A 23,901-nucleotide genomic window follows, 5' to 3' on the forward strand; every position below is an offset into this window, starting at 1 on the left:
AAAATTCCAGCAAGATATTTTTTATATGTAGTAAAAGATTGTTCTAGGCTTTGTATGGAAAAGCAAAGGAACTAAAACAGTTTTTAAAAGAATAAGTAAGAATAGTTTCTACCCAAGTTCAACATATTGTGTAGTTACAGTAATCAAAACTGGTATTGATAAGGGATAGATAAACATGAATCGATGGAACAAAATAGAGAGCCCCTAAATAGCTTCCTAAAGTATGGCTAATTTTTTGATTTTGGGGTGGATATTTGGGTTCAAACCCAGGAGTGCTCTACCATTGAGCTACATCCCCAGTGTTTTGTATTTGGAGACAGGGTCTTGCTGAAGTGCAGAGATTGGCCTTGAACTTAACTCTTGCCTCAGTCTCCCAAGTAACAAGAATTACAGGTGTGTGCCACCATGCCAGGCTGTGTGTGATTGATTTTTCACATAGATAGTCCTTGAAATTTCATTTGAAGAAGGTGTACTAGAACAATTTGATAATCCATAAAGCAAAAACATGAATCTTAACCTAAACTCACACCATGCAGAAAAATCTGCTCAAAGTAGATCATAAATTTCAAGGTAAAACTTTTTTGAGATAACATAGGAGAGATCCTCAAGACCTAGGGCTTCTTGAAGGTTAAATTATAGCTTTGACTGTCACAAAACACCCTATTGAACGGATGAACAGAAAGACTCTACTTGGAGAAAATGAACCACATATCTGACAAAAGACTAAGACTCTTAATTCAACAGTATAAAAAAAATCCATTTGGAGAATGGACAAACTAAATAAACAAAACATTTTTTAAAAAAAGATACATGGTAAATAGCACATGGAAAAATATCCAGCATCACTACTCAGTAAGAAAATGTAAACTAAGATGAGATAATATTACATTCCTGTTAGAGTGACTGAAACGAAAAATAGTGGCAAACCAGAAGCTAGCAAGATCGTGGAGAAACTGGAAGTCTTTTATATGTTCTTGGAAAGTAAAATGGTGTGGCCATTCAGGAAAAATAGTTTGTCCTAAATACGAAAAACTAAATATGCACTTACCATGTTTTCTGTTAGTTGTACTCCTAAGTACTTGTCCCATAAAATTGAAAACCTGAGTCCACATAAAAACTGTCAGAAGCCACATATTACATAATTCCATTTATGTAACATTCATGAGGTCACAAAATTATAGAGGTGAAAATAGATTAGAAGGTGTCAGGGAATAAAACATAAAGGTGACTGTAAAGGGGTAACATGAAGGAAATCTTTTGGGTAATGGAATAATTCTGAATCCATTGAGATGGTAGTTTTAAAGCTGTTCATGTGATAAAATGGCTTGGTATCAATGTAGATGCTTGCTTTTGATAGTCTATCATCCTTACATAAGATGAAGTGGTTAGAGGAAACTAGATGAAACTAGAAGAGTACCCAAGGAAGTGTGTACTACCTATTATTTGTTTAAAAAAAATTTTTTTTAATTACCCTTCAACCTGAATACAGCATAAGTACAAACATGTACTAGCCAAATGTTGCCTATTTGGAAATCTTTCAAGGATACTTACACCAGTATTTAACACTGTGTTTGAGCATTCAGTAGGAAAGCATGATAAGTTGTTATACCTTGGTTTAACAAAATTGCTATGTTAACAAAAATAGCAAATTTTGCTTTTAAAAATGGCTTCTCTGTCCAGGCACATTCAAGAGATGTGAGGGAGCAAAGAACCCAACTGAACATCATAACACTTAGTTCAAGCTTCTCCTCTGTAGTTTTTCATCTACTCATAGGAATTTCATGGTTTTAAATAATAGATGCACAAAGAATGTGCACTCATATTTGAATATAAGTTCTAAATATAAGATAATGTGTGACAGCAACATCAAGTTTATGGTAAACAAACCTCTTTCTGACAGGTGATACACATGTGAGACTTTTTACTATTTGGGGTAATGCTCTCTGTGTGTGTGAGAGAGAAAGATAGACTGGGAATTGAAGTCGGGAGTGCTACATTCTAAGCCCTTTTTACTTTTTATTTTGAGACAGGATCTCACTACATTGCTGAGACTGGCCTCAAACTTGGCCATCCTTTTGCCTCAGCCTCCCCAGTCACTGTAATTATAGGTACTTAGCTTAGTAAAGCCATTCTGATTGTACCTGAAGTATGGATTAGTTATGGTGCTATGCTTATTCTCACAAATATCAGTTCCAGAAAATTTTCATTGATAATGTAAGTATTTAGTAAGCATTTACTATGTGTGAAGTATAGTATTAAGACTTTATATTCATTATTTATTTGAAGTCTGCAAACCCCCTATGATTGCTATTCTTGCCTCTTTTACATTTGAAGAAATTGGGCATAAGTTAGGTGACTTGAGCAAGATCAATAGTGGGTTTATTGCTGGAATTTAAGACCAAAACATGAACTGCAGAACAAAAGTTGGCTGTATACACAAATGTGTTTCGCTCTCCGTGTGTGTTTGCTCACTTGATTCGCTCTTCTACCTTCATAGCAACTGATGGCTGAGAAACCCAGTTCACGTGCCTACCTTGTTTAGGTCTCCTTCAGTACCAGTATCTGAGAATAACATTATGTTTTAGCATTTTCTGGTGATTTGTTTTTAGATTTAAAGTTTGGCCTTTCTTAGAAAACAGACATAAAATTATATAGGGTATAGATTATTCCAAGCAGCTGGAAGAAATGATTTTTGTTAAATTAATCATGTTTTTTCTGAATACCTTCAAGAAATCTGGAAACAAAGGGTAATAGTGTTTGTTTCATCTGGAAACTGGGAGTAATGCTAGCAATGCAAAAGTCAAAATTTGTTCTCTAATAAATCATTTGACTTTATTATGTAATCTCTTGATTATGTCCTTGTAGTAATAAATGACTGGTAACAGGCAAATATGTTTGTTCTCTAATCTAAGTAAATCTAGCTTCTGGATTATCCATTTAGACAAATTCCTAAGATCATACTGCAAAACACACAATTAAAACGTTTAAAATTGTTTTAAATTGTTTAAAATTGTTTCCTGTCTCTTAGATATAGATGCAAAATTCTCATTTCCTCCAAAGTTGATTAAATGGTTTATATATGTTAATCTCATTTTATGGAAACTGTGTGATATTTTCCCCAAAATTATAAACATATTTATGATGTTTTGTGAAGTCACATTAACATTTGTTAGTATACATGTAACTTAATATGTGCTGTTGAGGAGCTCTTGTAAATTGATCTAATTTCTTTTCTTCTCTTTATAGGAATATATCAAAGGAATCTGTGAACCTGAACTAGAAGAAAGAGAATATTATCCCAAGGCCATGCACTGCATTTTTGTTGGGGCACAGAGCCTGTTTCTGAAGAGCTTGATTCAGGATACTTGTGCTGACCTCTGTGTTCTTGATATTGGTCTTCTTGGCATCAGAGGAAGTGCTGAGGCTGTAGTTATGGCCAGGAGTCACATTCAGCAATTTGTAAAGCTCTTTGAGAATAATGAGAACCTACCCAGTACTCAGAAAGAATCAGAGGTGAAAAGGGAATTTAAACAATTTGTTGAAGCCCATGCAGATAATTTTACAATGGATTTGTTGATTTTGCCCACTTCCTTAAAAAAAGAACTTTTGACTCTCACACAAGGTGAGGAAAATCTATTTAAAACAGGAGATGATGATGTTATTGAAATTAGAGATGCTCAACATACAGAGTTTACACAGAATGCTGCCACAGGACTGAATATTTCTAGAGATGAAATTGTTTTGCAGGAAGATGAAAGAAATAAAGCTGGGACTCCTGTTTCTGAGCTTACAAAACAAATGGACACTGTCTTTTCTAGTTCACCAGATGTGCTTTTTGTTCCTGTAAATGGCCTAAGCCCAGATGAAGAGGCACTTTCCAAAGAGAGAATTTGTCACAAAAGGAGATTTTCTGATTCTGAGGAAAGGCATACCAAGAAGCAATTTTCTTTAGAAAATGTTCAAGAAGGAGAACTTTTACACGATGATAAGACATCCTCTGGAAGTGTAATCATTGACCTATCTGATTCTTCTACTGATTCTGAAAATTTAAGTCCAGATGTAAAAGACACTACTGAGGAAATGGAATACAATATCCTCGTAAACTTTTTTAAAACCATGGGCTATTCTCAAGAAATTGTTGAAAAGGTCATTAGGGAGTTTGGGCCTTCTACTGAACCATTATTGCTCTTGGAGGAAATTGAAAAAGAAAATAAAAGGTTTCAAGAAAACAGAGAATTTTCACCTAGTACTACAGACACCAACAAAACCAAAAGTAAAGGTGTTTGTAGCAGCATTAATGAGCTCACAACAGATCCCACTCCAAAGAAAACACAGAGTCACACTCAGCAAAATACGGTAGAAAAATTTTCTCAGTTACCATTCAAAGTAGAAGGTAAGCCTTGTACCTCAAATTGCAAAATTAATACCTTCAGAACAGTGCCAATAGAACAGAAACGTGAAATCTGGGGTTCAAACCAGAACTATGTTTGTAATATAGACCTTGAAACTGATGGCCGTTTACCCTCTGCTCCTTCAAGTCCCAAAGACGTCAATTTTGTTTCAAGGGGAGCTTCAAGTCACCAGCCCAGAATTCCAGTTTTTCCTGAAAATGGTTTTCAACAGCAGGCAGAACCCTTGCTTTCAAATAATATGAAATCTGCCTGTGAAAAACGTCCAGGACATTGTAGCTCTCCTCAGTCTAAGCCAAATTGTCCACCCCTTTCTCCACCAATGCCGCTGCCGCAGCTATTACCTTCAGTTACTGATGCAAGATTGGCAGGACCTTCTGATCATATTGATTCCTCAGTTACAGGGGTTCAAAGGTTTCGAGATACTCTGAAAGTACCCTACAAGCTGGAATTAAAAAACGAACCAGGGAGAATGGACTTGAAGCATATTGTTATAGATGGAAGCAATGTTGCAATTACGTAAGTCCTCTTATCTGCAAATTATTTTATAGTTTTACATAGTACTCTAAGTAGTGTCTTGGAATTACATACATGTATATAGAAACCCTATGCATGTGTCTAGTGAATCTGAGGTGAATCTCCAATAACCAGTTGGAAAGGTTTCATCATTTCATCTTCTAGAGTCATGAACTTTACATTTCGCCCTCCTAAACTTACATTCCTATGGGCAGGAAATGTTAGAAAATTTACACTGTATTGCCTAATGATAATGCAGTCTAGAGAGTTTTTTGTTATATTATCAGTCCTATGAGTGCCATTAGGTTCTGAATACAAGTGTGGAGCCAAAAAAAAAAAAAGTTTTTCTATTTATGCTAGAATATGCTTTGTCACTAACCAAAAGTATACAGTGGTAATAGGTGTGATATATTTCTATTGCACTTTTGATAGTTTCCTTCTTAAGGAAATTAGTTTGAGCTTCATTATGTGCTGTGTTCTTCCTAAAAGTTTGTAATATTTGTTTTTATTTAAAACAAAAAAAAAAATGTGGAATGATCATGTCTATTTAGCCTGTCTTGGATCTCCTGTTAGGATTCTGGTTTTATTACTGTAAGATTAGGCTGTTTCTCCAAGGGACATTTTAGCATAGTGCCTAAGAAGAATATGAGGGTCAGAGTCTCCACCCCACCTTGGAGCTGTTTAATTTTGGTCAGGTCACTCAGTACTTCTGAGCTTTATTTGCTTCAAATCTGTTGTCTTTTCACCTGCCCTTAAGGACATCTTTATCATGCCATTTCAACTTGCTAGGTACTTTCTCTCCAGTGTAGTACTCTCACCCCATTATCATAAGCTTTAGTTAAAGTAAATTTGGAGAATTAATTTTAGCAAAGATTTGATTCATGAATTGGGCAGCATTCATAACCAGAAGTTCAGAGAGCTTCAGCTATCAGCAGGATTTACAAGCAGAAAAAGGGAAGTGATATACAGAAACAATTTTGATTGTAGCTCTACATTTGCCTTATTTGGGAATGGTGTGATGAGACAGTTGCCTTATGTGGACATGATCAGATCAGTTGGCAGCCTGTGGTTGGCTAAAATTCAGCTGCTGTGATTAACTGAGACTTGTCTATCACATGAATGTACTCTTCAGCTAGGTTGGGGTTTATTTTGTAGATCTGGGTTGTGGTTCACTACATGTATGAATTAAAAAATCAGGGGCACCTGGGGGCAAATTTATAGGGACCTTCAATGTCTAGCATTTTAGGAAGCCACCATTCAAGACATAGAATGTCTGCACATGGAATGAGGGAAAGGTTGCCAGATCTTAAATATACTTTTTATGCATTGTTGAATGTGTGACCCCTTATCCCAGGAGTTCTAAAAGTTCAATTAATGTCCTGAAATTTTAGAAATACCTATTGAAATTGAAAAATTAAAATTATTGACGTTTATTATATGTTTGTAATTTTTGTTTTATCTGTACTCTCTCCTACTGCCTTACACCCATGTTGTTTGTTTGCTTGTTTATTGCAGTGCTTGCAAGGCGGGTGCTCTACTCCTGAGCTACTCTTCAGCCCTCATTTCATCCAGAAATATTTTCGTATTTGTTGTTGTTGCTCTTGTTCTGAATGTTTTCTGTAAAGGTTTTATTACACAAAGAGGGGAGAGGGGTGTAGTTCTTCTTGGCAGCTGTTTTTCTTAGGGTGGTGAGGTCACCTCCTCTCATTTCCTGTTAGTACAGATCTGTATCCCTGCCCTCTTCTTGATGAGCTTGAGGGCTCGTTTGCCCTTGGGCATCTTGAGAAGCTCCGAAGCACACTGCTTTTGTAGGGCATAGCCACACGCCTCTTTGGTCACGTCTCACACCAACTTGGTGTGTTTGGCAAAGTGTCCACTGTGGCAGCTTGTCTCTGCCTGCTCATGTTCTTGGTTGCCTTGTGGCTCAGGTTGAGGCCCACAGCCATGGAGTAGTGTGGATCTGTGGCTGTAAAAAGCAGTGGGGAGAGCAGGTGTAGGTGAGGCTCAACTTGATTCCCACCTCCCAGAACCCTGCCGCCAGCTTCTTCAGGCTTGCTCATTGCATCCAGCCAATCCTCCAGCCCCCTGGCAAGCCTGGAGTCCCATGGAAGGTCTTTAGTATGTTGTTGTTGTTATTTTTTTTTTTTTAATATAAGGACTATTCTGCTTTTTATTTGTTTTACTTTTTCAGTCCTAGGAACCAAACCCAGGTCTTCATCCAAGCTAGACAAGAGCTCTACCACAAGCTAATCTCCAAACCTTTTTTATTTTGGGACAGGTTTTTACTAAGTTGCCCAGGCTGGCTTCTAACTTTAAATCCTCATACCCTAAACTCCTGTAAAACTGGGATTACAAGTGAGCACCACAACATCAAGCTGCTTTTTATTTTATTTTTATTTATTCACTCATTTATTTTGGTACTGGGGATTGAATCCAGGGGCACTTTACCCTTGAGCTACATCCTCAGCCCTTTTTATTTTTGATTTTGAGACAGGGTTTTGTTAAGTTGCCAAGACTTGAATTTGCAGTCCTCCTGCCTCAGCCTCCCAAGTAGCTGGGATTACAGGCATGTACCACCTTGCCTGCTGCAGCTGCTTTTTATTTGTTTGAATGAATTGTTGGTGTTGTCTTTGCTGTCCAAAGAATAAAGGAAAATGCCAGCAGTTCATATATTAAAGTTTGAAGATTGGCCATAAAAATATGTAATATACTTGTCTTCCTCTCTAAATAATACTATTTATTGTCAGTTTTCATTGTTGTTTTTTGTTTTTTGTTTTTTTGTTTTTGGTTTTTTTTTTGGCAACTATTTTGGGGGAAACCCAGTAAATGACCCACAGCTGCCTAGCATTATCTAAATAAAAATCTAAAATGGAGTTTCAGGCTCAGCACCAGTTCCTCATTGTAAGGATTTCTTTCTTTTTTGGTTAGGATTTCTTGAGCCATGTGATGATAAAAATTTTAAGTCATCGCTGTGACTAATACTAACCCTTTTTTTAGAAACTTTTTTCTATATGTGGAAAGATTTCCCAAATTGATGTTCAAAAAAAGAATGCAAATTAACATAGACTAAGCAGTTGCTTCTAAAAACGTTCTGGAGGAATAAGTAGCCTGTTTCTCTAAGGGATCACTATTGGAATTTACGGTGGTACCATCTGATATTCTGTATCTGATCCCTCCTATTTTGTTCATAGTGCCCCCTCTCTGGTCATTGTGAAACCCCAAAACACTAGCACATATTTCCTATCATCCTTGAGCACAGTGCCAAATCTCCTTTGAAAACCACCAATCAGTGCAGTAAGGGAAACCTGCAAGCTTTCATTAATTCTCTCTGAAAACTGATTATTTTGGAAGAGTTTGAATTTTCTTTGAACTCGTAAATGTCTTAATTTAAAAGCAATGCTTTTAAAAAAGGATGTGATGCCCATAGTTACACTTAGTTGGATATAGATTGATCTGAAAATATCAGTAATTAAAATTAACCCTTTTTATGGGAAACTCTTAATGGGCATTGGGTTTTATTTTTGAGGAAATATTTTAGAACTTGGTATAAGTGGTGGTGACACAGAATTTTTTTTTTTTTTTTAAAGAGAGAGTGAGAGAGTGAGCGAGTGAAAGAGAGAGAGAGAATTTTTCAACGTTTATTTTTCAGTTCTCGGCAGACACAACATCTTTGTTGGTATGTGGTGCTGAGGATCGAACCCGGGCCGCACGCATGCCAGGCGAGCGAGCTACCGCCTGAGCCACATCCCCAGCCCCGACACAGAATTGTTAATGCCATTGAATTGCTCACTTTCAAATGATTGTTTTCTATAATTAAATTTTTAATCAGATTTATCTCAGTAAATTAAGTTGGAAAAACATGACCATTCTAATGATCAATTTAGATCAAATTTTAACTGAGGCCATTAGTTAATTAAGTAAATATAATGATAATTAATGTCTGGTATTACATTTTTTAATGCAATTATCAGTTTTATGAGGCAAAAATGATCTGTAACTTAATAACTTAATAATGTGAAATAGTTCAAAAAGCTTGTCCAGGGCTATATACATGATATGTTTCTGCTCAGAGCAGCCCTGTCTCCTCTCACAGAAGTTGAGGTTAGAATTTTCAGGCTTGGCATCATTGGAGACTTAAGTTGTGAGTTTGTGTAGCCACTGCTAAATAAACCATACTTATTTGACCTAACTAGTTGAGGAAGTAGTTTTTTTTTTTTTTTAAAAAAAAAAAAAGGAAATTTAAGTCCTTAGGCAATAGGCTCTGTTGGTATAAACTCCACCTGAAAGGAGCTCAGGCCCACTCTTCCCTGGGTTTCTGCAAAGCCTTTGTTTAATTAGTTAGCCAACATGATGTCTCCGGCCCATAAAAACCAGTGAGAAATTCCAAAATACCCTACTTAATGCTGCTGATTATGTATATCTTTACTAATTTTTCCCCCTTGTCACCATGAATGAGTCAAATGATGAGTCAGTGGAAACTGTTTGCGGTATATGGCTAGATATCACAGTAGTGGCAAGGAACATTTGAACTCTGTCAACCGGAAACTTCAGCATAAGAGCACCTGACTTGTCTGAGTTGATAATTTTCCATGTAGATGAAGCTTGCCCCTCAGTTGTTAGAACTATGCTTTTTTTTTTAAAGCCTTTTTTAATGCTCATCTTTCAATATTGGGTTTCAGGGTTATCTTTGTTAAGTGGGAGCTATAGAAGGAAATAACTCTTTCCTGGATAACTGAGAAAGAACTTTGCACTGTTTTCTGATACTCCCCTGTCTGCTTCTATGACTGTTGTGATTTTTTCTGTCTCCCATCTCTCATGCTTTGGACACACTTCCTTTGACTCTCTACTCTAATATGGAAAACAACCAAAAGACACAGTTTGTTTCCGGTGACATGGGATGGGAATTCAAATCTCCTTGAGAGCCTGTCTATTTGCCTTCCAAACAAAAGCGCTGTTCATTCTGCACTTGGAGCTGGGAACCCCATAGTTTTGGTCTTCCCCAAAGTATACTATGTATGTTAAATATATGCTTGTCTCTAGGTCAAGGCAAACCCTTGGTCTGGGCTTACCTTCCAACAATGAGCCTTTCCATGTCAGTGCAGAGAGGTTGAAAGGCAGTGAGGATTAAACACATCTGCTTAGTCCAGATGTTGGAATTGGAACTAGGAAAGATTCCTGATGGGGCTTTTGGTAATATTTTCAGGACAACAATTTATCTCCACTTGACATTTTTTCTTTTTTCCCTGTAGTTTTATTTTTGGGGCATATCTGTTATTTCTTTGCCATAATTTAGAAGCAGTATTCCTCCAGCTCTGGAGATTTTTCAGAGTAGCAAAAATGATTTGATCTTTTTACAAAAAACATCACTGGAAATCAGAGCTGATCTAATGTTTCCAAGAACTTTATCCCCTCCCCCCCAGCTTGTGTTTGTGAGGGGTACAGGGCAACAGCATTCCTTTATCTGTATCCCCAACTTGACTCAGTGGAATGCTATTTCAATCCATTCAATTTCTACAGTTGTCAAGCAGAATCATTATATGAAAAGCTGGTAGTATATACATTTCTGTCTATTGAAAAAGAGGTACTTTACAAGTTCCCCAACGCCCCCAGATTGGGGGTTGAACCCAGAGCCTCATGTATGCTAGGCAAGCCATCTACTGAGCTACATCCCCAACCCTTTTTTTAAACTTTTGAGAACAAGGTCTCACTAAATTGCCCAGGCTGGCCTCAAACTTGTGATTCTTCTGCCTCAACTTCCTGAACAGCTGAGATTACAGGCATGTGCCACTGCATCCACCTCTGTGAGGTTCCCTTTTGTGGGGGCTGGGGGTGTACTGGGGATTGAATTTAGGAGCACTTTACCACTTGAGCTATATCCCCAACTCTTTTTATTTGTAATCTTGAGACAGGATCTTACTACACTGCTGAGGTTGGCCTCAGATTTGGCAGTCTTTCTGCCTCAGCCTCCAGAGTCGAGTCACTGGGATTCCAGGCGCGCACCACCACCACTCCTTGCTTTTTAGTACATTTCCGTCAAGGGTTAGCATTTTTAGGGATAAACATGGACCCTTTGGTTGTTGTATTTTAGATTTTTATGTTAGAGCTAAATAGCATTAACTACAGGCCTGTCCTTGCTAATAAAAAAGGGTGCCCTTTAAAAACAATACACGTTCTCCCATTCCCCACCACCACCACATGTCATGTTGCTGTATCCTTGCCATATTTGAATGCCTTTAGATAAGCCACCCACTCCTGAATTATTTTATTAAGAATGAGTTTGTTTACTTGCAATTGTGTTTGGATAAGAGCCTCTATCATCTGTATATATGATTCCCTGAAAAAGAGAGTAAACTCCAGCCTCTAAAAAGAGAAGTTTGTGAGCAACTCTTCTGAATCTCTCCCCACCTTAGCTGTTGGTTGAGTGTTCAGCCCATGCCTCCTCTCAGGTGTTAGAGGTGCAGTTGAAGTGACACCTCCATGTGCAGTAATGGGAAGGGAAAAGGACTGACTGGCCAGGTGTGAGGAAGCCAGTGGGTGAGATCTAGCATATCCACCCTCTGGCAGGGTAACCCAGGCAGATCATGCTGTCTGTCAGGGTTATCTTCTTATCTCTAATAGAGAATCTAAATTTTACTCCATCTCTGATTCTGTTGCAGAGCAGGGGAGGAAGTGAGAGGAGAGGAAGGATCTGATTGGGGACTTGTGTCTAGAGACAGCTTCATAGGAGGACTGGGATAGAGTAGGCAAGGAAGATTCAAGAGCATTGCACACAAAGCAAGCAACAAACAGGAAAGCTCAGCCAGGCCCAGTGGCATATGTCTGTAATCCCAGCGCTCAAGAGGCTGAGGCAAGAGGATTTCAAGTTCAAAGCCAGCCTCAGCAAAAGCCTCTAAATAAAATACAAAAGAGGGCTGGGGATGTGACTCAGTGACCAAGCGCCCCTCAGTTCAATTCCTGTTACCAAAAAACGGGGTGGGGGGGGGACTGGGATTGTGGCTCAGAGGCAGAGTACTTGCCTAAAAAAATACTAAAAAGGGGGGTGGGAGGAGGGAGCTCAGAGGTCAGGCATCAGGAGGAATGGAATAACAAGAGACCACCTGACCAGACCAAGAATATATCGGCTCATTGATTTGGGAGAATAACTTTGGCCAGATCCCTTCTAACTAGTAAGATGAAGAGGGGACCCCCAAAGCCAAGCCAGGCAGGATTTATGTAGAAGGAAGCACTCTTCCTTCTCCTCTCCCTCTACCACGTAACTGCCTAAGAGTAAGACTTAAGTAGTTTTTCTTCTTTCAGAGTGTTACTGGATTGATTTGAGGGGATGCATTTTTTTAAAATCTTCTATGCCAAGGTTCACACACTGTTGGTGAAATCAGCCCCCTCCTGCTTTTGTGAATGTGGAACACAGCCACACTGGGCTCATTGACAACTATTTGCCTGTGGTTGCTTTCACACTTTTCTGGCAGAGTTGAGTGGTGAGACAGATCATATTGACCTTCACAGAAAAAAGTCTGTTGGCCTGTTCTTGTATGTTTACCCATTTTCCCTTTTTTCTGCTTCCTTCAAGGGTTCTATTAGTTTCATTTGATTCTTGCCCTTAAATTATTTCCCGTAAGTTCTGCCGTGTCTTAAAATAAAAAATATGACTGGGGATATAGCTCAGTGGTAAAGCATCTGGTTGAATTCCCAATATGTCCCCCACCCCCCAAAAAAAGTTGTTATAAGTTTTAAATTGGGTAGATTTTACAGTTCTCCCAAAGGGGCTGGAGTCCAGCTGGTGATGGCAGCTCCTTGGTCATTGTGATAGTGATCATCATGTCACAATATCAAATCTTAAACTATTCTTCTGTCACAGGCAGGCATGGGATATAAACATCATAGCTACTAAACTAATTTCTGCTTTAGCAACAAATTTTAAGATTCTTAGAGATTCTTGGAGGCCAGTGACTAGGCAGAATTTTAAAATACTAATGTTTTCCCCCTAGTAGGATGAACTCTTTTTTGGGGGGAGGGGGGGAGTTGGGTGGCGATTACCAAGGATTCAACTCGGGGCACTCGACCACTGAGCCACATCCCCTGCCCTGTTTTGCATTTTATTTAGAGACAGGGTCTCACTTAGTTGCTTAGGGCCTTGCTAGGTTGCTGAGCCTGACTTTGAACTCGTGATCCCCAGATACTGGGTTAAAGGGGGAAAAAAAACTGCATTAACTAACAAATTTACCATGAAGCTCATTACCTTATACCAAAACAGCACATCCATTAAATCAACCAAAATACAAGGAAAACCATAAGACTATCATATTGAGTGACAGAACTCCTTCAGTGGAGTCTCTTTTGGTTTTGTGAAGTAGTAGGCTCTGCCACTGACCCCTTCCCCCATGGTAAAAGATCGTTACAGGGAATTCTGTTCTTTTATTTATGAAGTTGACATTTTCAAACTCCCAAATTTTTCACTTACTCAAAAAGTGAGAGATAAGGCATGAATAAACTCATACCAAATTTTAAGTTATATAAGCTAGCTGCATTTTACATACCACAAAAATATATTGTGACAAACAGTTCACTAGCTTCAAACATACGCATAAGAAACACATGGATATACCTGTGTTTTTTTAACCAGTCTCGTGTCAATAAACAGCTAAGTGTTTGACATATACATTTCCATTAATGTATTAATGGCACAATTCTGTGAATATCAAATTCACAAATTATGTTTTATATAATCGGGATTAGGAAACTGGAAAAAAAAAAAAAGGAAAAGGAAAACAAGACTGAAACTACTACACTTCCTGCACTGGATCACATGTGAGAAGGAACGCTACCAGTAGTTCTCTCTTTGGGAATGGCTTTTTGAAAATTTAAAGTATTACTTTACCAGAAAGTTTTGCCTTTGGTGTGAAGAGCAGGTTAAATGATGTACTAACAATCTCTGAGGACCTAACAAATTATAGATTTTGTGCCTAGTTACTAATGTATGCTTTAAGAGGTTAATACTGGCTGTTCAACAGAATCTTCAGAAGATTCTACTTCTGTGGTTGCCATAGCTTTACATGTCTGTGAAATTTAAGATTCTTCATTACATTTTGAACATGTTAAACTGAAATAAATTTTTAAATAAATTTTTCTTACAGCCATGGTCTAAAAAAGTTTTTCTCTTGTCGTGGAATTGCAATTGCTGTTGAATATTTTTGGAAGCTTGGCAACCGAAACATTACTGTGTTTGTTCCTCAGTGGAGAACAAGGCGTGATCCTAATGTCACAGGTGAGTCAAACCAATTTTTCCAAATTTCTAATTAGAAATTTTTAATGAGTTGGCTTAGAATTGCAACACATAGTACTTAGAGCCATATATTGTGGCAGGATCTTTTAACAACAAAATTCTAAGTCTCTTCCGTCTAGTAAGATATCAGTTGAAGAGTACAACAGTATAAGAAGTAATTGAAGGAAAGATGCAAAAGTTCATATGATTATTTGAAAGATACGTTAGAATTTATTGTACATCACAAAAATTTTCTTTTGACATTCTGAAAATGAAAATATGCCCTCTATTAGGCCAGATTTCTGACTATTTAAATAGCATTTTTTAATAAATGGCCACTTGATAAGTTTGGCACTTTAAAATATAATGTCTTTTCAACAGTAATACTTTAATATAAATCATTAGCCATATAGTACTTTGTGCAGACCACACACAAAAGGTTGGAACCTGTTATGATTTATGAAATTATTCCAGAGAAACTTAACAGTTGTTTGTGTCTTAGGTCATGATAGGAAGACAAGTGAAAAAGCTTTGCCAGACAGCTTAACATGTTAGAGCACTTAGAAAAGGTAGATTGGGATTGGGGTGAATATAGAATTTGTCCAACACACTAAGCAGGAAGTGAGACTTTGGGTCACTAGTGAAGTGGGAAGTGGTCAAACTGCACATTTCCCAGGTACTCCCAACTTCCTTCATTTTGGAGAGCATTTTTCCTAGCAGAAGGTACAGGAAGAACAAAACAGATCCACTCATTTTGTAGCTATTTTTGAAACTTGGATCTCTGAAAGAGTCTTAATAATTCTTATATATGTACACTTCCAAGACAATCAAATACATTGTGTGAATTTTAGTTAAGTCAGTGATGAATATTATTAGGGGACCGCGGGTATGAGAATTCTGGTTGTCTGAAATGTGGCTTTGGCCCCTAGTTCTCCTTTGTCATCACCCACACCCATAAATATCCGTAAATATTTGTACAGACAACTGTAGATGTATGGCTTACTCCTAAAACACAAATGAGTTGAACCTGTTTTTAAAAAAATCTGCTTATTCTAATTTGTTATACACGACAGCAGAATGCATTTCAATTCATAGTATACATATGGAGCACAATTTTTCATTTCTTTAGTGGTACACAAAATAGAGTCACACCATTCGTGTCTTCACACATGTACCTAGGGTAATGATGTCCATTTCATCCCACCATCTTTCCTGCCCCTCTGCCCCCTCCCTTTCCCTCCCTCTGTTTTGCCCTGTCTAAAGACCCTCCATTCCTCCCATGCTTCCTGCCCCCATCCCCATTATGGATCAGCATCCTCATATCAGAGAAAACATTCAGCCTTTGGTTTTTTGGGATTGGCTTACTTCACTTAGCATGATTGAGTAATATTTCATTATGTATATAGACCACAGTTTATTTATTTATCTATTGAAGGACATCTAGGTTGGTTCTACAATTTAGCTATTGTGAATTGTGCTGCTATAAACATTGATGTGGCTGCATCACTGTAGTATGCTGTTTTTGAGTACTTTGGGTATAAACTGAGGAGTGCGATACCTCGGTCATATGGTGGTTCCATTCCAAGTTTTCCAAGGAATCTCCATACTGCTATTCATATTGGTTGCACCAGTTTGCAGTCCCACCAACAGTGTATGAGTGCGCCCTTTTCCCCACATCCTTGCCAACACTTATTATTGTTTGTATTAGTGATAGCTGCCATTCTGATTGGAATGAGATGAAATCTTAGAGTAGTTTTGATTTGCATTTCTCTAATTGCTGGAGATATTGAACATTTTTTCATATATTTGTTGATCAATTGTATATCATCTGAGAAGTGTCTGTTCAGTTCCTTAGCCCATTTATTGATTGGATTGTTTGTTTTTGGTACATCAGTGACAAATCCTCTGAAAGAGAAGCTAGGAAAACTACCCCATTTACAATAGCCTCAAAAAAATAAAATACTTGGGAATCAATGAGAGGTGAAAGACCTCTACAATGAACAATTTACAGAATTGTAAAGAGAGGAATTAAAGAAGACGTTAGAAGACAGAAAGATCTCCCTTATTCTTGAATAGGCAGAATTAATATTGTCAAAATAACCATACTACCAAAAGCACTATACAGATTTAATGCAACTCCAATCAAAATCCCAGTGGCATTCCTCATAGAAATAGAAAAAGCAATCATTGAATTCATCTGGAAAAATAAGAGACCCAAAATAGCCAAAGCAATCCTCAGTAAATAGAGTAAAACAGGTAGCATCACTATACCAGAACTTAAACTATGCTACAGAGCTAAAGTAACAAAAATTGCATGGTATTGGCACCAAAATAGACCAATGGTACAGAATAGAGGACACAGAGACAAACCCATATAAATACAGTTATATCATAGACAAAGGCACCAAAAACATATATTGGAGAAAAGATAGCCTCTTCAACAAATGGTTCCGGGAAAACTGGAAATCCATATGCAGCAAAATGAAATTAAGCCCCTCTCTCTCTCACCATGCACAAAACTCAACTTAAAGTGGGTCAAAGACCTAGGAATTAGACCAGAGACCCTGCACCTAATAGAAGAAAAAGTAGGCCCAAATCTTCATCATGTCAGATTAGGCCCTGAATTTCTTAACAAGATGCCTATAGCATGAGAAATAAAATCAAGAATAAATAAATAGGATGGATTCAAACTAAAAAGCTTCTTAGCAAAAGAAACCATCAGTGAGGTGAAGAGAGCTTACAGAATGGAAGCAAATTTTTACCACACACACATCAGATAGAGCACTAATCTCCGGGAAATATAAAGAACTCAAAAAACTTAACACCAAAAAAACCCCAAACAATACAGTTAACAAATGGGCTAAGGAACTGAACAGAGTTGAACCTTTTTATTGTTAAAAATACAGCTAGTTCATATGCTGCATTTGCCTTGGTATGGGTCTTGCTTGATGCTTTTTCATTTTCATTAATTCTTCCCAGTAAGTTAGTAATACTGAGTCAATAGAAAGGTTTTCTAAAACTCTCCAAGTGAAACATTTGGATGTACTTTCATTTATTTACACATCTGGGAAAATAGCTTTTTTCTGAGTGTGTGTTTAACTTATTCCATGAACAGAGCAGCACTTCTTAACCCAGCTCCAGGAGCTTGGAATATTATCTTTAACTCCTGCCCGGATGGTGTTTGGAGAAAGAATTGCTTCTCATGATGACAGGTATGAAAGGCCATTTTCCTTTCTAAGGTGGGAGTGGGGTGGTGAGGAACCAGCCACCTGTTCCTTTGGACAGATGCACACTCTCAAAGGACTTGTTGCTTGACTCAGGTTTGAGGATTTTAATATTCATGACCATTAAGTTTAGATGCTCAGCCCTGTGTGAGGGGCAGGGCTCTGGAGTGTACAGGTTGGGCTTCTGGATTCAGGAAAAGCCTTGAGGTCTTCCAGCCCACCCAGACTAGGCTCTTGCTTGATTTCTATGGTTCTCTGGGTTTTGGAGGACGTGGATACATGTGCTGATTTGTGGCACACTCACTCAAGCCTTAGTTCCTACTTTTATTAACACCTCTACACAAATATCACCACTTAAATTCATGCCAGTTAGAAATAATTTGTAAAATATTCATTAATAAAGAACTAAATCATGTTTATTTCCAAGGTCTTTTAAGATCTCTGAAACTAATGAGGCTTTTTTTTTTTTTTAGTGCCCTTTGAATAATTACTGCTAATAACAATTATTGTTAGTTGGCACCTTTAATTCCAGTGATTCCGTTTGTTTCATTGTCTTTGTCTACATTGCCTTAGACATATGTGGTGATCCTGACTTAAGAGATGAAATTTACATTGTCCTTAAAAGTATGCTAACAGGATCCACAGGAGTAATCTCCAGCAATGAAACAGCATTTTCTTTATTGTTTCTTACTTTTTCATCATTGTGTATCTTTTCATAACTTCCATTTGAATGACTCTGTAGTGTAGGCTAAGTAGAATGGCAGGTCTAGCTAGTTCTCAAGACTGACTGTACCATGCAGCTAGTCTTAGAACCAAAAAACTGTAGCTTATTTGCTAAAAGGCTGAATAGTGATTCCACAGGCTTGTCACCTCTAATTCATTCTCTCCTCCGGTTCTTGTTCATTCTTATTACCATTGTTTATTGATAATATAATTTTTCTAGAAAAATGTATAAACTGTTTTTTAAAACTAGATTTTATGAAGAATAGTTCTTTTATAACAACACTAATAATTTTACAGTTCTTCATTTCTAACTGATCTTCAGTTGACTGGGGCATAACTTTTCTAGCCTTGGTTGAATTCTTTGGTCATTTCCTAAGAAGAAATTTTTTATTTTCTTATAACATGGCTTCTCTAAGCCAGGGATGCCTGTTTGCTCATTTTAAACTCTTATATTACCATAGGTTTCTGCTACACTTAGCGGACAAAACTGGTGGCATAATTGTAACAAATGATAACTTCAGAGAATTTGTGACTGAGTCAGTCTCTTGGCGAGAAATTATTACAAAAAGGTAATATTTTCGTCTTTGTTTTTAGTTAGAAAAGTTTTTTGTTATTGTTTGTTGTTTTTGTTTGCATTTTGTCTGTCCACTGTGTACATTGGTCCTGCAAAAGACTCTTCTATACCCCGTCTACAAGGTCGTTGGCCCCCTTTTCAAAGCCTCAGAACCAGTGAGTGGTGTGTCAGGGCCCACTGTGTTTGTCCACATGGTGTCCTCTTAGAGATCAGTGTTCTCAGGCATGAAATGAGGTATAGTTTTGTGGCATGATGGAGTACAAGGGCACTTCCCTCTTGCCTTGGCAGAATTTGTCAGGCCATGAGGCCTTCCTCAGTTACTTAGCTGTGAAGTGAAAGGTTGGATTTCATGACAACTGAGATCTCACCTCTGAAATATTGTGATTCCAGCAAGAGGATGGGACCAAAAGCAATATACTGATTGGGGTTTTACTTCTTACGGGTAGGGGAGAATATTTCTACTTTTCATATCTGATGCTTTTCAAGAGCTTTTTTATAGTCATCTATACTAAAAACATATTTAGATCCATAAATAAAAATAACAAAGTTAAGAATTTAGCATTCACTGCTATAATTTTTCATTTGTATTGATACTGTGATTGTCCAACTACTGAAAACTGCCTTAAGATCAGCAAACACTGCAGGGCTTGGTGGCGCATGCCTCTAATCCCAGCAGCTTAAGAGGCTGAGGCAGGAGGATCACGAGTTCAAAGCCAACCTCAGCAACTTAGCAAGGCCCTAAGCAACTCTGCAAGATCCAGTCTCTAAATAAAACATTAAAAAGGCTGGGGATGTGGCTCAATGGTAAAGCACCCATAGGTTCAATTCCTGTACCAAAATAAAAACCAAAAACAAACCCAGCAGACTGAAGCTTCCAAGACTTTTTATTAACATGCATCCTCTGTCCAGTTATGTAAAACAAAAGGCAAGAGTCTGCTCTCATACCAGGGATAAAGTCAGATAGCCCACAAATCTTAAGACATGAGATGAATGTACCTCGAGCCAAATGTAACTGGTAAGTAGTGTAACTAGACATTTGTCTCTATTGAAGTTTCACAGTTGCCTCTAATCTGATATATTTTGCTAAATCATTAGAGGATTTTAGAAAAAGCTTTGCTATAAATGAGTATATAGCATTTTGACCCATATGCTGTTAAAAAACTTTTGGTGATAACTGAACCAAGAATGAGCCTTAGCATTTTATGCAATTTATGAGCATACATTAATCTTCTAGGACACGTTTCTGTAGGATCTTTGCCCTGGGGCTCCTTGTCAGTATTAGACACACCTGTTACTTGTTGGCAACTTTAAATGAGACTCAATACAACTTCTGTTCAGAATTTGCAAAAGCAAACCAGAAACTGAGATCTGGATATACATACACAAATCTGGACAACAAACATAGGCTCTTAATTTTGTTTATTTTTTGGTGGTCTAGGAATTAAACCCAGAGCCTAATACATTATAGGTAAAAGCACTCTTCTACTGAGCTACATCTTCAGTCCTTTCCCATAGTTGGTAAGTAATGCTTAATGACTAGATTTTCTTTATATATTGCATTGTTTTAAAAAAGGTTATTTGCAGTAGGTTTGCCTATGGATGCATGTATTTCCATTTTCATTAAAAAGTTAAATCTTTGTCGATCACCTTCTGGGTCCAAAGTCTTTACATCTTGTTTCTCTAAGTTATATTAGAAAAAGAAGCTGCTTCCCAAACCCAGAGAAATATCTAAATTGCAAAATTTCTAGCACTGCTGAATTTGTATTCAAAATAGAAATTAAAATAGTATAATTTGAGTATAGGTTTTTTTCCTTTGAAGGCAGTAAAGCAGTCTTAGAATTTATAGGCTGATCATTCCTTTGCAGTTGGGTGAAAACTTTTGAGATAATCTGAGATGCTGTAGCCATAAAGAATTAGTGTTTTTTTTCAGTGTGTGATTTTTCTGTGTTGTAGATTGCTTCAGTATACATTCGTGGGGGACATATTTATGGTTCCTGATGATCCTCTTGGAAGAAGTGGACCTCGATTAGAAGAATTTCTTCGGAAAGAGGTCTTTCTTAGGTATTTAGTCTATCTTATGTTTAAAAGTTTATTTCATTTAAATTTTTTGTGCGATATTCAAGTGCTATCTTTGAAAGACTAGAAGTGTAAAAGTGGTATTATAATCTTTATTTTGTGATACTGGAGATAGAACCCAAGGCCACTTTACCCTTGTCCTATATTCCCCAGTCACTCTTTTTTTTTTAATTTTAAGTTGCTGACCTTGAACTTGAACTCCTCCTGTCCTGTATTTACTGTTCAAGAATCACTACCTGGGGGAACTGACAGTTACTTTTTACCATCTCCAGTATTAAATTTTTCTGAAATTGTTTAGTAGTTTCAGGGTTGTTTTTTGTTTTTGTTTTGTTAAGTTTAGGTTTTGTTTTTAAGGAAAATAGTGATTGGTAGTGCTAATGGTTATTTCTGTTTTCAGAATTCTCAGGTAACAGATGTTAATCAGTCTTTTATGGGCCTAAATGGCAGATCATATAATATGGTGACAGACCTCTTTTCTTTTTAAACCAAAATTAGTTATTCTTCTGTGTATCTCCCAGCAGATGTTTGCATAAGAGTGTTCTGGAAGTCTCTAGAGAGGAAAACACTGCTCTCCCTGGTTTTTGTTGTTGTTGTTTGTTTTGGTATTGGGTCAAACCCAGGGACACTTTGTCACTGAGCTACATTCTCAGCCCTTTTCATTTTTTATGTTGAGACAGTGTCTTCACTAAGTTGCTGAGACTGTCCTCAAAGTTGAAATCCTCCTGTCTCAGCCTCCTGAGTTGCTGGGATTACAGGCATGAATCACCATACCTGGCTGCTTTCCCAGTAAAACTTCACAGCTGATCTTTGCCATTTATAACATGAGCTTTTGGGGCTCCAGGTTTGGACTTGGTCGTGGTTAAGGGAGTTCACACAGAGGTATTATCTTCTACAGAGACCAGCACAGTTTAAGTCCCCTGATGGATCATTTCTCTTTGAGTGTTGGGTTTTATTATGCAAATGAGGGCTTAGTTCCCAAGGGTCATGCACTCTTCCCACAACAGGAGGATGGCAGCCATTTCCAACACCTGCTGCATGTCAGCCCATCTCACTAACCCCTGCCCCAAGACCTGTGTGTGAGTCCAGGGCCTGTGGTTCAGACGGAACAGAGGGAGAGTTCTCTCTGCTTCCTCATTGTGTCCTTTTATCTCTTACCCAATGATTCTTTGTAAACGTGGTAAGTAATTGATAGTCTCTTCCTTCCTGAAGGGACTACTTTTTAAGTTATTTGAGTTTTTGAAATTAGGAAAACTGTTGAGCCAGTCCCATTTCTAGACTGCAAGCCAGTGTCAGGTGGAAGATTTTGAAACAATACAGATGCCCTCTCTGTACCCCCACATTCCCCCATATCCATCTGCATCAGGTTGTGGGCACCATTATAGTGCCTCACCTGTTATTTGGTGGGGAGGGGGAACCATGAGCCTGAGGTAGCTACCTTTCTACCCAAAGGGGCTCCTTTTTCTAATTCAGAATCATACTCTCCAGAATAGAAGGACACTGTGGTCCCTATTTTTTAAAAAATTCTCCCACGAATACACTGGTTTACTGCCAAAACAGGTGGATAAGGTCAGCCCTGAGACAGCAGGCCTGGGACGAATCTAGCTCATCCCCTGTCCTTACCAGTCTAGAGATGGGTATCAGTGAAAATCCCCGGGGCTCCCCTGTAGTTGCTGATATCGCTGCCTCCATGGCAGTCTGGTATCTTCCCTATTAAGCAGAGAGTGGCATCTTAAGGATCAGGGTTTGGATCAGCAGCACATTTGTAGAGGGGTTTCTTGTTTATGTTGTAACTACTCTCACCAAGACTCACTTCATTCACAGAGATATGCAACCCCTGCTCAACGCCCTGCCGAACGTGGGCATGTTTGACCCCAGCTTCAGGATTCCTGGCACCCAGGCAGCCAGCACCAGCCACCAGCCTCCAGGCCGGATTCAGGGAGCCTCTCCAAGCCACTGGCTTCCTCAGCAGTCCCACTTTCCACTCCTGCCAAACCTGCCCAGTGTCCCGCAGAACCTGCCCATGCCAGCACAGAGGTCTTCTGCAGAAACCAGCGAGCTAAGGGAAGCCCTGCTGAAGATCTTTCCTGATTCTGAGCAAAGACTGAAAATTGACCAGATCTTGGTAGCCCATCCATACATGAAAGATCTAAATGCGCTCTCTGCCATGGTGTTAGATTGAAGACTGTGCTGAGAAGCTTGAGCTCATGGCCAAGGGATCAAACTTGAGCTAATGGTTATACGTGATGGGAAGTACCATAATGTGAAAAAACCTGTTTCCCAGTGTAAACATTGTTGTAGTATATAGAGAAAGAGAAAAAAAGAAAAGGAAAAAAAAAAGATGTTTTGTGTATAAAAAAAATCTGGGTTTTCAAAACCAGCTTTTTTCTATATATAAATTATGCTGCTATTACAGATTTAACATTTTCTGTAAAAGGAAAGTCTACATTTTCTGCCTGTTCAGAACTGTTTAATAGCAGTTACTCTTGAGTGTATTTACATTTTTATGTTTTTTAAACTATTTTCCTTAAATCTAAAGATATTGACAAATGGATATGATTAGCATTTCTAAATAAAAAGAGTTGCTTTCTTAAGGAAAGCAAGACCTCTTAAAGTATATTTTCTTGAGGTGAATATATCCTGTCCACTAACACGGAGTGTGCTCCCCTCTCCTGCCGCCTCTGCCCTCCCCTGGGAGTTGGGGTTGGTTTCCTCCTACGGGGTCTTTTGTCGGAGCCATTTGTGAGAGTGGACAAGTGGTGCCACTAGATGGCACTTTGTGCTTAGCCATTGTTTATGACCAGGGCAAAGTTAGACTCACAGAATATTGGGGCTAGAAGAAGCTTGAGAGCTAGTGTGGTCTCTCCTTTCTTCCCTTTCCACCCTACAGAGGAAGCAGCTGAGGCCCAGAGTGCTCACTGTCAGGACGTGCCCACAGCCACTGCCACAGAGCAGCCAGGCAGGGGCAGACTGCTCACCCAGCGCCGTGACACACTCACCTCACCTGGGCCTCCATATACCTACTTGGCTCTCGAAGTCTTGTCTTTGCCTCAGAAGACCTCACCAGGGTCTGAGATGTTTATTGAAGGACCCAATATTTGTGGCCAGCTTTTGGCCCTAACC

General features: G+C 38.3%; 1 protein-coding gene across 2 annotated transcripts; it reads left to right on the top strand.

Annotated features, from left to right (window-relative positions):
- The first annotated feature begins 3,212 nt into the window (after positions 1 to 3,212).
- N4bp1 (NEDD4 binding protein 1) lies at positions 3,213 to 23,397 on the top strand. Of its 2 annotated transcripts, XM_015488762.2 has the most exons (6): positions 3,216 to 4,928; positions 14,057 to 14,187; positions 17,300 to 17,396; positions 18,593 to 18,700; positions 20,659 to 20,766; positions 22,603 to 23,397. In XM_015488762.2, the coding sequence occupies exons 1-6, from the start codon at positions 3,307 to 3,309 to the stop codon at positions 22,958 to 22,960; spliced, it is 2,424 nt and encodes an 807-aa protein (XP_015344248.1). In that variant the 5' UTR covers positions 3,216 to 3,306; the 3' UTR covers positions 22,961 to 23,397. The 2 variants fall into 2 exon arrangements, with proteins under 2 accessions (XP_048648190.1, XP_015344248.1); XM_048792233.1 differs by lacking the exons at positions 20,659 to 20,766; positions 22,603 to 23,397 and adding an exon at positions 20,144 to 20,635 and having other exon boundaries at positions 3,213 to 4,928.
- The last annotated feature ends 504 nt before the right edge of the window (positions 23,398 to 23,901 follow it).

The sequence above is a fragment of the Marmota marmota genome, unplaced genomic scaffold (genome assembly GCF_001458135.2).
Source record: "Marmota marmota marmota unplaced genomic scaffold, marMar, whole genome shotgun sequence".
Lineage (NCBI taxonomy): Eukaryota > Metazoa > Chordata > Mammalia > Rodentia > Sciuridae > Marmota > Marmota marmota.